This window comes from Macaca fascicularis, chromosome 1 (genome assembly GCF_037993035.2).
Source record: "Macaca fascicularis isolate 582-1 chromosome 1, T2T-MFA8v1.1".
Taxonomy (NCBI): Eukaryota; Metazoa; Chordata; class Mammalia; order Primates; family Cercopithecidae; genus Macaca; species Macaca fascicularis.
Window position 1 is genome coordinate 83,764,144 of NC_088375.1, and position 16,185 is coordinate 83,780,328.

Here is a 16,185-nt window from a genome sequence, read left to right on the forward strand (position 1 = left end):
TCAAATCCTTTCTTGCAAGTACTCCCATAAAAATACCCCATGTGCTATAAATCTGAGGTGTTTGCAATATGTGACTGCTTTTCTTTTTTTTTTTTTTTGAGATGGAGTCTGGCTCTGTCACCCAGGCTGGAAGTGCAGTGGTACAATCTTGGCTCATTGCAACCTCTGCCTCCCGGGTTCAAGCAATTCTCTGCCTCAGCCTCCTGAGTGATTGGGCTTACAGGCACCCGCCACCATGCCCAGCTAATTTTTGTATTTTTAATAGAGACAGGGTTTCATCATCTTGGCCAGGCCGGTCTTGAACTCCTGACCTCATGATCCACCCGCTTCAGCCTCCCAAAGTGCTAGGATTATAGCTGTGAGCCAACATGCCTGGCCGTGACTCCTTTTCTCTAGTCTCCTATTCCTGGTTCTACTGTCCCCCTGCTAAAGACAAAACACATGATGAAACTTAACTTTAAAAGCCTTTGCAGAGACCTTCCCTTTTGACCTTCACGGTGACCTCATGGAGAAGAGACGACAGAAGGAGACCGACCCTAATAAGTTTGGGGCCTTGACCGAGGTTGCACAGCCAGGGATGCAGCAGGGCCCTCTGATCCCCAAGTGGTCTTTTCAACCAGAGTGCACAGCCCCCACTTCTAGCTGAATGTGCTGTAAAGGCATCAGATGTCCCAAAAGTTTCTCCCCAACAGTCCAAGGTCATCACCTCAGGCTTTAGCAAATCCCAGAGCAGAGATCATGGGAAAGGATGGTGCATTTTCAGGTACACCTCTCCTTTTCCCAGTTCAAAGGACCCTGTCACTCAGGCCACATGTCAGGAGGGGCCCGAGAGTGGAGGGTCTGCCTGAAGAGCCCCAGGGGAGGCTCTGGGTGGCAGCTGGGGCCAGTGCCTGAGTTTTCATCACTCACTTCCTATTGCCACATCTGACATAAGATCCTGGGTGCAAACAGCCAGCTGGAGCTGGAACGTCAGGTTGTGCAGATCCAGAATTCACTGTCACCCTTTAGGCGACATGAACAGAGAATCCTAGAGCCTCACGCAGAACTAGAAGGACCTGAGGCCCAGCCGAGGGAGCCTGTGCTTTGTAACAGACTTATCCAAAGCCGGCACTGACCTGGCAGGAGGGTGGGACAGTTCCCTGACGGCTCTGCTGCCCTTCTTGATCCTCACCCAACCCTGGCCCCAAGCTAATTAATTTCAAAGATAATCACTTAAAACACTCAAGGGGAGAAAGAAAATGGGCATCCTCTTCAGAGGATGATGAAAGCCCTCAGTATCTAAAGCAATCTGTTCGAGGCCAACAAGGTTCACAGCCTTGGCCCAACAGAAGCCCTGAGGGAGCTGAGCATCTAAGCCTGGGTTTTGGTTTTTGTTTTGGTTTTGGTTTTGTGAGCACAATGAGGGTAGTGAGGCTGATCTCATGGGTCTGTGGTGAAGAGCAAAGAGAATAGCTATTGGTACAGGCCAAGTAGATACACTCAGTGAACACAATCTAATAGCAGTGTCACGTGTGGGTCCTGCCCACACGGAGGGCTTCATAAGCCCCCAGCCCATTCCAGGGACACACTCACACTATACACACATATATGTACACACACACTCATATACACGTACACACATGCATGCTCATGGCCTAGGTGATATGTCTTTACCTGTCTGCTTCTGACACCAGAGCAATGCGGCCATAGTCCCAGAATCTTCTTCTTATAATGGAAAACACCAAGATTAAGAACTAAAAATAGAAAATAAACCAAGTAAAAGCATATTGGATGGCTTCTCATTAGAAGACACAGCGGTCTCAGGGGTAAAACCCACCTGCCTGCACTCAGCAGGGCTAGAAGGAAAACACACAGGCCCAGAGAGGGCACTGAGCTGCCCAAGGCCACACAGCTCAGTAGCCTGGATGCTTTGCTCACCCCTTTCACCAGCTCCTGTCACCTGTGCCCACGCCACCAAGGCTGCCAGCGCTGATGCCAAGCTTGCCTGGAGCCTGCCTAGTTATGCACGTCAGCCCTGTCTCTTGCTCTCAAGGCAGCAGTGACACCACAAGGACCCAGTCTCAGGCCCTGATCTGCCTTCAGTGGCCCCTAAGCAGAAGGGTAAGGTCTGGCCTCACAGCAGTCCCAGGAACCAGTGTCCTTCTTCACTTTACAGAAAATTTCTTTTTTCTTTTTTTGAGATGGAGTCTCGCTCTGTCACCCAGGCTAGAGTGCAATGGCATGATCTCGGCTCACTGCAACCTCCGCCTCCCTGGTTCAAGCAATTCTCATGCCTTAGCCTCCAGAGTAGCTGGGACTACAGATGCCTGCCACCATGCCCGGCTAATTTTTGTATTTTAGTAGAGACAGGGTTTCACCATATTGGTCAGGCTGGTCTCGAACTCCTGACCTCAGGTGATCCACCTGGCTCAGCCTCCCAAAGGGCTGGGATTACAGGCGTGAGCCACCACGCTGGCCAGAAATTTCATTTTAAATTACAGAACCAAGGTAGCACAGCCTCCTCAGGCTGAGCCAGAAATGGTCAGATTTTTCCTCTGAGTTTGGTTCCCCTGAAGGCAGGCCCCGCAGGCACAGAGCATGCATGCAGGCAGCAAGGCCCCACGAGAACCTGTGCTCGGGCTGGCTCGGCCTCCGTAAGCTGGGACACCTCAGCAAGCTTGTGTCCAACGGCAACCTCAGGGCTGGACTAAGCCAGTTAGCTCTAGACATCTGTACACTCTAGACTGTCCTCCCTCCCCACAGTCTACCTTGGCAGGCTCCCTGCCATGTTCCTGCCTCTCTTCCCTCCCTAGACAGGGTCTCTCTCTTTGAGGTTCAGGGAGGTAGAGAAATAAATCTTAGCAAGCACATCCCTGCCTGCTCTGATCAGAAACAGGGGTTTTGAAGGGGGGCTTTGTTTTCCTAAAGGAAATCCAGAAGACCTGAACCCCAGAGGCACTGAGTTCTCGTGGAATTTTCTTCAGGTGAATCAGGAAGTTGGTGACATATTTTCAAAGGCAGGTGAGTCGTGTTGTAGGAAAACCACGAAACCTGCTCAGCAGGTGCCTGCCCTCCCTGTCCACAGCAGCTGCCGCCCTGGCCTGTGCAGTGCAGATGTTTCCCACAAACCCATGCTCTCCAGGGCCCTCTGGCTCTTATGTGTCCCTGCTCCCCCACCCCCAAAACTTACTGCAATAAAAACCCACCCCTGGCCAGGCACTGTGGCTCACTCCTGTAATCCCAGCACTTTGGGAGGCCAAGGCTGGTGAATCACTTGAGCTCAGGAGTTTGAGACCAGCCTAGGCAACATGGTGTGAAACCCCATCTCTACCAAAAATGCAAAAATTAGCCAGACGTGGTGGCATGTGCTTGTAGTCTGAGCTATACAGGAGGCTGAGGTGGGAGGATTGCTTGAGCCCAGGAGGAGGAAGTCGCAGTGAACTGTGATTATGCCACTGTACTTCAGCCTGGGTGACAGAGTGAGACTTTGTCTCAAAAAAAAAAAAAAAAAATTCACCTTCAGCAGCACACTCCAGTAGAGGGTGACTCTCTTCTCAACCAACACTGTTGTAACAATACCCACCCAGCCCACCTAGGGTCCCTGCCCAGACCCCCCTCTCTTTACTCCTCACCTTGGCCAAACTCTCCCTACCCTGAAGACCCAGGGCCACCCTCCTCTAATCCCACCAACTCTGAAATCCACCCCAACACCACTGTCCACTCCTTCCTGCTACCCTAAGCCACTCTCCCCACATTCCCCACCCAAGCCTAGTCTCTAGCTCCAAGCAGTCCAAGGGTGTTTACTCCATCAGAGCCATCTGCCCCCTTCATTCAGATGGTCTCTGCTACATGTTAGGAGACAGCATCAAGAGGCACTGGCCAGCCCATGGCATTTGTGAAAAGAAGAGGCACTTTAACCCCAATAAATCTCAGCCAGCTAATGTTGAGTCTGCATAAGGAAGAACAATGACATGTTTCAAATTGGAGGCATCCTTGTAAACAAGGAGATCTACGTTAAAGAAAGGCCACCTGCTGAAGGCACGCTCTGAGAATCAGCTTTTGATTTTTTTTTTTTTTTTTTTTTTTTTTTTTTTTTGAGACAGTGTCTCGCTGTTGTTGCCCAGGCTGGAGTGCAGTGGCACGATCTTGGCTCATTGCAACTCCGCCTCCCAGGTTCAAGAAATTCTCCTGCCTCAGCCTCCAGAGTAGCTGGGATTACAGGCATGCGCCACCACACTCAGGTAATTTTTTGTATTTTTAGTAGAGACAGGGTTTCACCATGTTAGCCAGGTTGGTCTCGAACTCCTGACCTCAGGCGACCTACTCGCCTTAGCCTCCCAAAGTGCTGGGATTACAGGCATTAGCCACCATACTCAGCCCAGCTTCTGATTCTTTAAAAACCCCAGGGATGCCAGAGGGGAACAGGAGGTGACACTTGGGAATTGCAGCTGCTCTATTCTAGTCCGTACTCTCCATTCACATTTCTCAACCCCTTGAGATGACCCTTCCCAAGGGCCTTAAAGACATGACAGGCAGAGAGCTCTGCAATCATGGTAATAATCACAGGCGTAGCTATGTGAGTATTTTGGCCTTATCCAATCTCCAAAATCCTCTGAGGCAGGAATTGTGATCTCCATTTCCGGAGCAGAAAGGGGAGGTGCACAGAAGCTATGTAACATGCCCAAGTCACAGAGCTCGTAAGCAGCAGAGTAGGGATTTAAACCCAGCTACATCTGACTTCTCATCTAAGTTTCCCAGAAGGCCCTGGGCGGGGGATTTAAACAAATAACTGAGGCAGTAGGACACGATTCGTGAGGGCTCTCACCAGGAAGCAGCTGACGTCTATGAGCAGGACAGTGGGGATGCCACCAAAGGTGACTCCCTGGAGCACGGTGCTGTTTTTGGCCGAGTTGTAGCAATAGGAGTCATTGGGCTGGTCCCCGAGGCCCAGCTGCTCCCTGATGGACACGGCCTTGGACTGCCACAGCTCCAGGAATGGGGAGTCCGCCATCATGCCTGTCTTCCCTGGAGCACAGGACAACAGAACGAGGCAGACAGATGTTCAGTGCTCAAATTTCTTGCAGGTTCCCACCAGTGCTGGCAGAACCAAAGGTGGGCATTTCCCCAGGGACTGGTCGGGCACAGGGAGCCAGCAGCAAGGAGTCCAGGAGAGCCAGACATTGGACCTCTGAGTGCCTGGCGGTGTCCACAGAGAATGGCTCCATTATGGGACAATCTCGGGGGATCAGATGGTCAGAGTGGATGGCTCATCCAGGACACAGTGGACAGATCCCCAGAGGGGGTGACATGGAGTAAGGGAGGGACAGAGTTGGTGCAGCTGCTGGCTTAAGAAGTCCTAAAGCTCCTCTAGCCTCCAGGACTCATGTTGGGAAAGTCACTCCTGCAGAAGCCACTGGCAGAACTGCAGTACAGGCAGGGGAGAGGGAGAAAGGCACACAAAGGCAAGAAGAGGAAAACACAGAGATAAACAGGGAAGAAGGGAACATCCAAGTATTCATGATGGTCCATCCATGAACCACAGACAACACCTCACTCCCACTGCTCACAGAATGTCAGAGCTGGGACCTCAGAGATGGGTCCATCTGTTATACTTGGAAACCAAGCCTCAGAGGTTTAATAACTTGCCCCAAGGTTAAGGTTAAGGAGCTGGTCAGGGCAGAATTGAATCCCAAACCCAGTGTCTTGACTCTCAGATGCCAGTTCTCTTTTTACTTTGCCACAGAGGAGAAAGCAAAGGGGGTGGTCTAGGGTAGGGAGGGGGAGGGAGTCAGGAGTTCCAAGGCCTTCTCAGGTACCTCTGGGTCCCCCAGCTCCGCCCTTTCACACATACATACCCCTCCTGGGTACCATCAGTCTAACTGCAAGGCCCAGCATTTCCAAAGCAAACACTGCTCCAGGCTGGGTTGTTGACCTTTCCTTCCTGAGGCTCCTGGTGCCCCTGGTGAAGCTAATAGAAATCTCCAGTGTCTGTCCCCTGACACCTGAGGCCCGGGAGTTAGTGTCCAAGTTCTCACACTGTGGCTGAAGGGCCAGAACACATGTTCAACCTGGACTTGCTTAAGATCCCATCTGCCCAAATCTGGTAAATCTAGAATTCCCAGGGGATTTCTGCTAAGTCTGGTGCTTCTAGCTGTTATAGGGACAAAGATCTTGAGAACAAGAAGAAAAGATATAGAGAATGCAAACAGATGTTTGGATACCAGTAGTGCTGGTGGGGTATGTTGGGTAACCCCTAGGCCTGCAGTGCTGGGGACAATCACACATGGACACCTACACACACACACACACACACACACACACACACACACACACACACGACAGGAAGTACAGGAAGGGTGAATAAGTGGAAAGTCCAAGAGCATGGGAGCATCCCCCAGAGAGCCAAGTCACTTTCTCAACCTTCTAAGAGACTTGGCAATGGCTGGAGGTAGTGGGGGTTGTGATGCCAGAGTCATGGGGCTGCTGGCTCTGAACACAGTCACAAGAGTGACCTCTGGAACACAGATGTTCTTGGCTTCCCTTTAAACCCCACCCAGTGGTACCACCCAATGGAACACCCCAGCCCAACACTTTGAGGCCACCACCTACCCCTCCTTCTTCCTGTCCCCACACTTACCAGACGCTAGGGGAAGGAAGGACTGTGGATGGACCCGTTGGGGAGGTCCTCAGTTGGAGCTGTCTCTGGCAAAGGCAAAAGCAGCCCCGGTACCTCCCAAGCTGCGAAGGGCCAGGCCTCAGAACTAACACTCATTTCCTGCAGGGCTTTCCTGACCAGCAAGTCCTGGGGTACCAGCCTGTAGACTTTCCTGAAGGATCACAGACACCCAGCATCACATGGGAGCCACCCTTTTCCAGCATAGGGGTCTGGATGGAAACCCTCCAGCACACACCCGTGTATGCATGCTGCCCATACGGAGCTTTACGTTCTGCCCAGTGGGCTCCCTCCTGCCTGGATCTCTCCCCAAACTCCCAGAACTGGTTCTCCATCCGTCAGTGCTCCTCTGTGCGACTCTACTCCTCCTTCCTCAGCCAGCACCACCTGCGGACCCAGCCTCTCTCCTCTTCACCAATAACTCAAGGACCTGCTGGGGCTAGGGGAGCAGCCCTCTCCCACAGAAGCCCTGGAAGCTGTGGGCTCATGGTAGGACCCCAAGCAAAGGACTTCACCTGGGCCCCAAGGGCTAGTGCTACTGGGGAAGCTCCCCAAGGTTCCCCAAGAGCTAGAATTAGGAAAAAGGAACACAGCAGCATGAACAAGGAAGGCTTGAGAAGTGAAGTGGAAAGAAAAAACATCCCATAAAATGCTCACAGAGGGAGCATTGTCCCTGGAAAGGGGAGGGTGCTGTGGTGGTGCTGGGAGTGGCAAACCCTCGCCAGGACTGCAGAGAAGGAGAGAGGCCTCCACGAAGGGAAATACCTGTGGCTTCTCTTCCCCCTCCAGCCCCAGTTATGCCTCTAAGTCACTTGTCTCTTGCCAAATAGGCTTCCCAGGGTGGTTTGACAAAGTCTGATAAGAACTCAGGGAGGTGGCTAGCAAATACTATGAGCCTGAGATGGAGGTAAGTTCAGGTGGCCAGTCATGTCTGCCCTCTCCGATGAGCACCCAGGTTAGGGCACAGCTCTGGGGATCCAGTCTCTCTCAGACCCTTCAGCTGAGTCCCAGCCTGTGCCTGCCCATTAGACAGGTAAAGTCCAGATCCCACTGAAACAGCTCCATCCCTCTGGCTCTCAACAGGACAGCTCCTCTGCATCTTCACAAACAGGCACGTTGTGCACGGGCAGCTGAGAACACAGACACCATGAAGCAGCGCTGCCAGACTGAGGAGAAGGCAGGGGGAGGGGAGCACCCAGCTGGCAGCTATATGGAGGAGGCCAAACCAGCAGCTAGGCACTGTGGTTGCAGTGGCACCGCCTGGCTGAGAACCCCAGGCAATATTCAGTCATCCTAGATGTATGTGAATGCCTAGCACTTATCTGTGCCTTCCAGAAATTCTCCATTCATCCCTTTATTCCCACTCAATATGCTGAGGGTAGGAAAGCCAAGAATTACTGCTGAGGCCCAAGAGCCAGAGTGGGCAGCAGGTGACTTCACGCTCCCAACCCAAAGTTCAACCCATGTGCATGCAAGCATCTGATTGTGGCCAGTGGGAGATGGCTAAATCCAACAGCTGTCTGAACTTGCCAAAGTAAACCACCTATGCTAACCCACTGCCTAGTCTCCATTGGCAGCAAAGACTGGCCTGGTGACCAACTTGACAAGCTCTAGAAATGCCAGCACAATGTTGCAGGAAGTATATGGATATTGTTGGTTCTTGCAAGAAGGCCCGTACAAATTCAGGATAATTTTATCATCACCAAATCTTTCAATCCTGTGATGACCATAGCAAAACTACAAGCTGCTCCAGCCTTCTGCCTCAGGAGCTAACTCTGGTCTTTCAGATGCAGAATAAGGTTGCAGAGTAAAGTACAAACGTCTCCTTATGGCAACACCAAACAGGACCCAGTAACCCGGACAACTGTTTACCTCTACCCTGGAGCACAAACGAAATGACACAGCCCCTGGCTGAAACGAGAGGCAGTGTGGCTCAGGGATTATGTGAGCAGACTCTGGAGTTAGGGTCTCAGCACCACGCAGTTCAGACAAGCAGCCTAACCACTCCATGCCTTGGCTTCCATGGCCTGGAAATGCGAGTGATCACTTTCTCTCACGGGGCTGTTGGGAGGCACAGACCCCAAACAACACCTGTAAAGCACTTAGCCCAGGACCGGCCCTAGCAAGCAATTAGAAGCTGTTTGCCTTTATTTTAAGTCACCCCTCCAGCTAATGGGAAACACAAGGGCAGGACCCCACCTGATGTCTTCTCTGTTAGAGCCCAATGAACAGCTAGGAGAGACCTTTGCCCCCATACTAAACAAAGGAAGGGGGTGTGTGAAGGGAAAAGGAGCCTAGGCTTCCGTTCATATCCCCCTGAAGGCACAGCAGACATGAGGATGACCTGACAGGTGTCGGGGGGGGGGGGGGGGGGGGCGGGGAGGGGTCAGGGGGTCCACCACGCTGTCCACCCCTGCCCTTGAAGAGGACACCACCTGCCTGGGGCTGAATGACCAAGGCCCCTCCAGGGCCTCAGGCAGCTATTCTTATCAGGTGCTGGAACCTTTGCGGATTTGGTTTCTTAGCAGAGCTCGCCTCACCTGTCCTGCCCCCGCCCTTCTCCCCAAGTTCCCGAGTCCCCAGCCTCCGTCCTCAGGACTCCGCCAAGGCTGCAGGAAGTGGTCACCCAGGGACAGCCCGAGGGTGGCCTCTGCCTTCCTGGCGTCAGGAGACTCGGACGCCTGGCCCTTTCCCAGCCCGGCCTCGTCTAGGGTCGGAGGAGCCCAGAGCTGCGCTCCTAGTTAGGTGAGAGGTCGGATTCCGCCGACAAATCCCAAAGAGAGGGATGGGGAAGGAGGTACCAGCCCTGAAAGCGAAAAGCCGGAGCGTCGGAGAGGGAAGTCCTGAAAAGCCGCCAGGAAGTCCCGAGGAACGCAGGGCTGGAATGGGGGCGCGGCGACCCCTGCTCTGACCCTCTCCTCCCACCCAATCCGGCGTCGTCAACCCCTGCTTGGGGTCGGGGGCTTTGGTGTCTGCGGAGGCTGGGAGCCGTTCCGGAACCGGACACTTGGGGAGCACCCCGACGTGGACCCGGCCCCGCACGTCCTGAGAAAGACGGAGGGTGCATTCCCCCCCTTCACGTCCCCTGTCCCCTGTACCTGCGGCGGCGGCGTGTCTGGCGGGACCTAGCCAGGCGGGGCGTGTTCCGACCACTTAAAAGTTACAAAGTGAAACTCCGGCGCCTCCTGCACATGCGCAGAGCTGCGTCCACAGCTTGCCCAATTTGGAGCCTTCGCCCGCGCCGGCGCCAGCCTGGACGCAGCCGACTGCGCCTTCCGCGGTGGCCCTCGGCGGTCCTCTGCCCTGGCCTGGCCTCCTGATCGTCGCTTAGCCCCGCAGGTCCTCCCGGAGATCTGCAAGCCCCGGACCGGCCATCTCAAGTCCAGAGGCCGAGAAGGGATCCGTTGGGGCGCACCCTCTTCCGTCCCCCTGCACGCCTGGACGCCTCTGGGAGACCTGGGCCAAGCACAGGGTGGTCGCAGCGCAGGGAGAGCATCTGCAAACGTTGGTCCCTGTGGTGCTTTGAATTTCCCCGAAGAGCTCTTAGACCCGCCCCGGGAGGGTGGAGGTGGCGGGGTGGTAGCATGGGGAGCTCAACAGGATTCAGCCTGCACCTCGGCTCCGGGCAGTCGGGGACCGCGCGGAGCGCCCTGCGAGAGGCCGCGGCTCCCCCGCCGCTGTAGAAGGCCGGACTGTGAAAGCCCGGAGGGTCTTCGTTCGGGCAAAAATGTGGGGGCGGGTCGCAGCATTTCCAACGCTCCCTAGGGCCAAGTCCATTACTGCCAGAGCCAGGGCCGCCAAGGGCACCTACTCCAGCCCAGCTCCGAGAGCGCGGCATGCCTCCCGGTCCGGAGCCAGATGTTTCCAGGAAGCCGGTGGCCTCTACAACTGGACCGCAAGCTCGCAAGAGCAGGGCCGGCCCGCCGCGCCTGGGACTGCTGGGCGCTGCGCAGGAAGCGAGGCTGGGTTCGGGGAGGACCGCGCGCCCTGGGAATCAAGGAGCAAACCACCCCATCCGCAGGCCCCTGTTTCCCTATCTGTGAAACGAGTGGTTGGACCAAAGCTTCCTCTCAGGTCCTTTCTAGCACCAAACCTCTCTGAGTTCTGAGCAGTCCTCACCCCACATGCATGGCTTTGCGGGTTCTCCGACCTCTTCCATTTCTGAGCTTTCATCTTTTTCTGTAACGGTATAAAAATGTCCTTCTTATGGCCGGGCGCCGTGGCTCATGACTGTAATACCAGCACTTTGGGAGGCCGAGGCGGGCGGATCACCTGAGGTCGGGAGTTTGAGACCAGCCTGACCAGCGTGGAGAAACCCCGTCTCTACTAAAAATACAAAATTAGCCAGGCGTGGTGGCACATGCCTGTAATCCCAGCTACTAGGGAGGCTGAGGCAGGAGAATCGCTTGAACCTGGGAGGCGGAGGTACAGTGACCCGAGATCGCGCCATTGAACTCCAGCCTGGGCAACTAGAGTGAAACTCCGTCTCCAAAAAAAAAAATCCCTCATTACCTCCTTGTCCCTGATTCTAGCGCCAGTCTGTGGCTGTCCAGGGGTCGGGTGGGGAGAGTCTCTTCCTGCCTCTCTCAGTTCTTTTCTGTCCCATCTGGCTTCCCCTTCTCTCCCCAAACCTCTATCCACTAGTTATTTCCCAGGGTTTTTCCTCTGTGCCCACCCCCACCCAGTATCATCTCTGCCCTTGTCCCTCCAAAGCTGGGCCTGGCCATCCCCCCTCCCCGCTCTCTTACCTCCACATCTGACCATCTGCAGAGTCCTGGGTGTGGCACCTGGACTCCTCGTTGGCTCCTGAGACTGTCCCTGTCCAATCTTCTTTCTACTCCCCACTCCCGCACCTGCCTGTCCTCCTCCCTTCCCTGCCTCAATGAATGGTGCCCCCACATGTCTGGTCTGTGGGGGCACCATTCATTGGGGCAGGGTCCAGGCAAGTGCAAGGTTCCAGTCTTGGTAATTAGAATGCTGGAGCCACTGACAAAGATTTCAGAGAAAGAAAGGATTTCTAAATTTGTTCTTGAGTAGGTTAAGGTTATTTCAAAATCAAGAGAAGGCCTTGATGGATCGGAATGTGAATTGAGATAGCCACAACCTTTGTTATGTCAGTTGTGTGAAGTGTTTGTAAAATCTGTTTTATTTTTTAATTTTTAATTAATTAATTAATTTACTTATTGAGACAGAGTCTCGCTCTGTCACTCAGGCTGTAGTGCAGTGGTGTGATCTCGGCTCACTGCAACCTCTACTTCCTGGCTTCAAGTGATTCTCCTGCCTCAGCCTCCTGAGTAGCTGGGATTACAGGCATGTGCCACCACACCCGGCTAATTTTGTACTTTTAGTAGAGACGGGGTTTCTCCATGTTGGTCAGGCTGGTCTCAAACTCTCAACCTCAGGTGATCCTCAGGATTACAAACGTGAGCCACCACGCCCAGTTGCACAGCTCTTATAGCTATAAATTCCAGATCCTCTGGAGCTTTATTTTCTTCTCTAAATATAGATGATTATTTTGATCACAGGTTTTATTATGATGCAAGTAGGATTGAAATAAAGCCCAATCACTATGCCCAGGAAAGTCAGTGTCAAGAACAGAAAGATTTCTGTATCAATTCTGAGAGGACAGGCACCACAGATACTAGAATCAGAATGCATTTTACTTTTATTTTATTTTATTTTATTTTTGAGACAGAATCTTGCTCTGTTGCCCAGGCTGGAGTACAGTGGTGTGATCTCAGCTCACTGCAACTTCCGCCTCCTGGGTTTAAGTGATTCTCATGCCTCAACTTCCCGAGCAGCTGGAATTACAAGTGCACACCACCATGCCCAGCTAATTTTTGTATTTTTAATAGAAACGCAGTCTCACCATGTTGGCCAGGCTGGTCTTGAACTCCTGGCCTCAAGTGATCCGCCCACCTCGGCCTCCCAAAGTGCTTCGATTACAGGAGTGAGCCATGGTGCTGGCCCTGAAAGCATTTTAATCCTAGTTTCCTGTATTACTTAACCAAGATCTTTACCAAGTCTTGGCCAACTCAAGCTCTTTCCTTAGTTTACAATTAGGTTGACCTAATCTCTGTAGAACTTTCTGCTCCTTCCTCAATTTGCAGAGCTTTGATTAAAGTGGAAAATTACAGCCGGGTGCAGTAGCTCATGCCTATAATCCCAGCACTTTGGGAGGCTGAGGCTACCGAATGACTTGAGGTCAGGAGTTCCAGACAAGTGTGGGCAACATGGCAAAACCCCATCTCTACTAAAAATACAAAAAATTAGCCTTGGCACATGCCTGTAATCCCAGTTATTCAAGATGCTGAGGAATGAGAATCGCTTGAACCTGGAAGGCGGAGGCTGCAGTGAGTTGAGATTCGGCCACTGCACTCCAGCCTGGGTGACAGAGCAAGACTCCGTCTCAAAAATAATTAATTAAAATAAAATAGAAAATTACAAAAATACAGAATAAAATGTGTTTTATTCATGTTTTACAAAGTCTTTATTATCTGAGTTGGGGTTGCACAACCCACACTTAACCCCAGGTCTTAGGTCCATAGTGGTGGAGGAGTTTAGCCCAGATCCAGTGACAGGACAAGTAAACAATGACACATTGGGGTTTCTACCCTCAGGTTACAGTATCTCCACATGTAAGTGCTTAGAATATAGTGCAGCGAATAATAAGAATAGAGAAAACTGAGCAAGGGCTCCCCAGTGGCCAAGGACTCTCATTCCTGAGAAGCACAAACTAGGTGAGGTAACTTGTCAAGGGAAGCAAATTCAGGGCTCACTAGAGAGCACAGAGCATTTGTCCATCAGCAATTCAGTCATCACCAGCTCTCCTGGTACCCTAGAACACTTCAGAAACACACACAAGTCAAGTCCCTCGGTGGCTACACCAGGCGCCTATGGCTGGAGTCCCCTTGGCACGAGCGCTCCATCTGAGGCACAGCTGCACTTCTGCACCCTCATGTTGGGCAGGCTGACCACCTGGGGCCTGGTCCTGCCTCCCTCCTTGATGCTGACGATCATGGGCAGCGAGGCAGTCTCCGAGGCGATGCACTGTCGTGGCCCCAGAAACGGCCACTTGAAGGCCAGGGCCTCCGGGGGCTGCTGGCAGGTGCCCACACACTCATAAGCCAGGAAGCCCGGGGGCTCCAGCACCCAGTTATCGGCCCACTTCATCCCCTGCAGGTCAATGTACATCTCCTGGCGGCAGCAACGGGTGCCCTCGGTCACTGGTGCTTCAGGGTCACAGTCGCCCTGAGCTCTGTGTGGGCAAAGAGAGCAGGGTCAGCAGTCAGCTGGGAAGGCTGAGGTCAGAGGGCATCTGGGATGGAGATTTATGATCCATCTCTCAACTTCAAAAAGCTGGATGTTTGTGATATAGGATAGACAGCTACAAATAACTTGAAAATTAATAACTGATATTTACTGAGGACCAGAGGAAGGATTGTATACGTTGTCTCATTCATTCCCAGAGCACTCTGAAAAGTTGTCCATTTCAAAACAAATGTAATTGCCTCTCTGTCTCTTTATTCGGCTCACCAGTTTAACCCTCAGCACCTACCCGTAGTCTCCGAGGTCCAGGGTGTGCAGCTCCAGCTGGGGCTCCCCAAGCCCGGCCGGCGCCCCCTGCGAGGCAAAGCGGACCAACTTGTGGGCGCCGGACGCCAGTGGGCCCGGATGCTCCCTCTGCACCGACACCTGTAGCAGCAGCGGCTGCCGGGGCCGGCTCAGCTGCTGCCAGAAGTTCACGGCCTCAGTCACGTCGAAGACCTTCCAGCCGCTCTCGTGGACGGACACCAGCCTGAGACACGACACGGAGACCCAGCGCCGCGTGAGGGCGGGGACTGGGACGGGCCCCAAGGGCCCCGCCCCGCCCCCCGCGTCCCCGCCCCCAAGCCAGGCCGAGCAGCCCCCTCCCCCTGCCCTGCGCGCCCGCGCGACCCCCACCTGGAGTCGATGAGAGAAGTGCGGTTGGAGCCGTCGTCGCGGACACGCAGCCACTCGACGGTCACCCGGGCCCGGGCGCTGCGCGGGGACAGCCGCCCGTGCCTGTGCAGCGTGGCCTTGGGGACCGGCTCCTGGAAGAGCCGCAGTACGGCCTGCACCAGCTCGCTGTTGGGCGGCAGCCGCTGCTCCATGCCGAACACCAGCAGGTGGGTGCTAGCCTCCGACGCCAGGAACCTGCCGGCCACCTCTGGGGACAAGAGCAGGGTCAGCAGGGCCTCCCTGGACTCCAGGGAAACTCTGAGGATGGCAGGGCCACTGAGCTGGCAGCCAGGCCAAGGAGACACCGGCCCCTGTTCTATCTCTGGGGCAAACCCAGTTTAAAAATCTCCCTTGGATTTGGGCCTTGTTTAGTAATCATCTCAATCCAGCATGCAGGGGCGCCTGTGGGACCCTGGGCTAGCAAGTTTGCCTCAACTGAGATGCTGGGAGCAGAATCCTCACCCAGGTGCCTGGCCTTGGGTCTAGCTCTGCGCACTGAGGAGCTAGGGAGGTGAGAGGCTGCACCCCTGACAGCCAGGTATAACCCAGGTAGTCTACTTAAGTGCAGTATTTTCCAGTTACCCAAACGTGCTTCTATTTACAATGACTCATTTTGATGTTCACAATGCTGGAAGGCGGGCAAGACATAGTTATACCCCAGTTCCACATAAGCGAATGGTTGTGAGATGATTTTAAAGCAATATGCTCCAAGTAGAGCTCAGACCAGAGTGGCAGTATGAAAACACACCCCGGGAGTCCTGACTGCCTCCACCACTGCATGCTGAGGCCCCGCCATCCTCACAGGCCCGGCCCCACCTCACTGCCCTTTAGACTGTGGCCCTCACCCAGCCTCCCACAGACCTCTGCAAGGCCAGGAGCTTTTGACACCACCGGAGTGGACACATCTGACCTGCCCCATGGGACCAGGGGCAGCAGGGAGGGAGGGCCTCACCTCGGAAGCTCTGGCTGAACCTCTTGCCGCGGGAGCGGTCCCCGTGGCTGCGCTGCAGCAGGGTCACGTATTGGGCCCTCACGTGGGCAGGGATGACCAGCTCCTCCATGTCGGCCCTGTCCAGTACCGGCGCCTCGCTGAGCTGCAGCTGCTGCAGCAGGCTGCCCAGGAGCTGCTCCCCAGTCAGGGCCGTCCCGGGGCCGGCCAGGGGCAGCACCCAGAGTGCCCAGCAGAGCCACAGGGGTCGCATGGCACTGCCTGGAAGGAGCGGTGGACAGAATGGGAATGTCCCTCGAGATGGCTGAAGGAGGGTCTTAGGCAGCTGGATGTGCTGAGAGCCAAGCCTGGGCAGCTTTATAGCCTGGGGTGGAGGGAGGAGGTAAGGAGTGGAGAGGGAAGGAGGGAGGGAGGTCACACCCCTGGGACCTCCTGGGAGCTCACAGCCAGACAGGTCCCAGAGCTGGGAGGAGGGGCTGTCTAGATAGGACAAGTCTGTCTGGGCTGTGAACAGCTGGCTACGGCTGTCTGTACAATGGTCGTGAACCCCTAATGTGGGTTGAGGCCTGACCAGTTAAATTAAAAAGCTCATTTCCTAGAG

The 16,185-nt window shown here is 54.3% G+C and overlaps 2 protein-coding genes across 10 annotated transcripts in view; both read right to left on the minus strand.

The window, feature by feature from the left end:
• Positions 1-9,849, minus strand: part of TMEM63A (transmembrane protein 63A) — a 36,913-nt gene extending 27,064 nt beyond the window's left edge. For 7 of the 9 annotated variants that reach the window (XR_012433616.1, XR_012433617.1, XR_012433621.1 and 4 more), the window contains exons 1-3: positions 9,751-9,849; positions 4,805-5,004; positions 1,654-1,733 (exon numbers count right to left, since the gene is read on the minus strand). Coding sequence is in view for 4 of the 9 variants with exons in the window: in XM_074037472.1 (XP_073893573.1) it covers positions 1,654-1,733; positions 4,805-4,993 (269 nt within the window). In the remaining 5 variants the exon portion in view is untranslated. Of the gene's footprint in view, positions 1-1,653; positions 1,734-4,804; positions 5,005-6,616; positions 6,807-9,750 lie in introns of all 9 variants that reach the window. The other 2 variants (XM_065542625.2, XM_065542620.2) reach the window with 1 other exon arrangement.
• A 3,255-nt stretch (positions 9,850-13,104) lies between these two features.
• LOC102143175 (left-right determination factor 1) lies at positions 13,105-15,917 on the minus strand. Its single transcript, XM_005540998.5, has 4 exons — positions 15,588-15,917; positions 14,597-14,843; positions 14,211-14,450; positions 13,105-13,910 (listed from the first exon to the last, which is right to left on the minus strand). Exons 1-4 carry the CDS (start codon positions 15,835-15,837, stop codon positions 13,547-13,549), a joined length of 1,101 nt encoding a protein of 366 aa, XP_005541055.1. The 5' UTR covers positions 15,838-15,917; the 3' UTR covers positions 13,105-13,546.
• Between the last annotated feature and the right edge of the window lie 268 nt (positions 15,918-16,185).

Bases quoted from the DNA above. Each gene is read 5' to 3' on its own strand.
- LOC102143175 (XM_005540998.5), bottom strand. From the start codon at position 15,837: ATGCGACCCCTGTGGCTCTGCTGGGCACTCTGGGTGCTGCCCCTGGCC. The intron at 14,451-14,596 runs GTGGGGGTCGCG...GTCGTGTCTCAG, and splicing joins ACTTCTCTCATCGACTCCAG to GCTGGTGTCCGTCCACGAGA. The intron at 13,911-14,210 runs GTAGGTGCTGAG...TTGCCCACACAG, and splicing joins CTGGACCTCGGAGACTACGG to AGCTCAGGGCGACTGTGACC.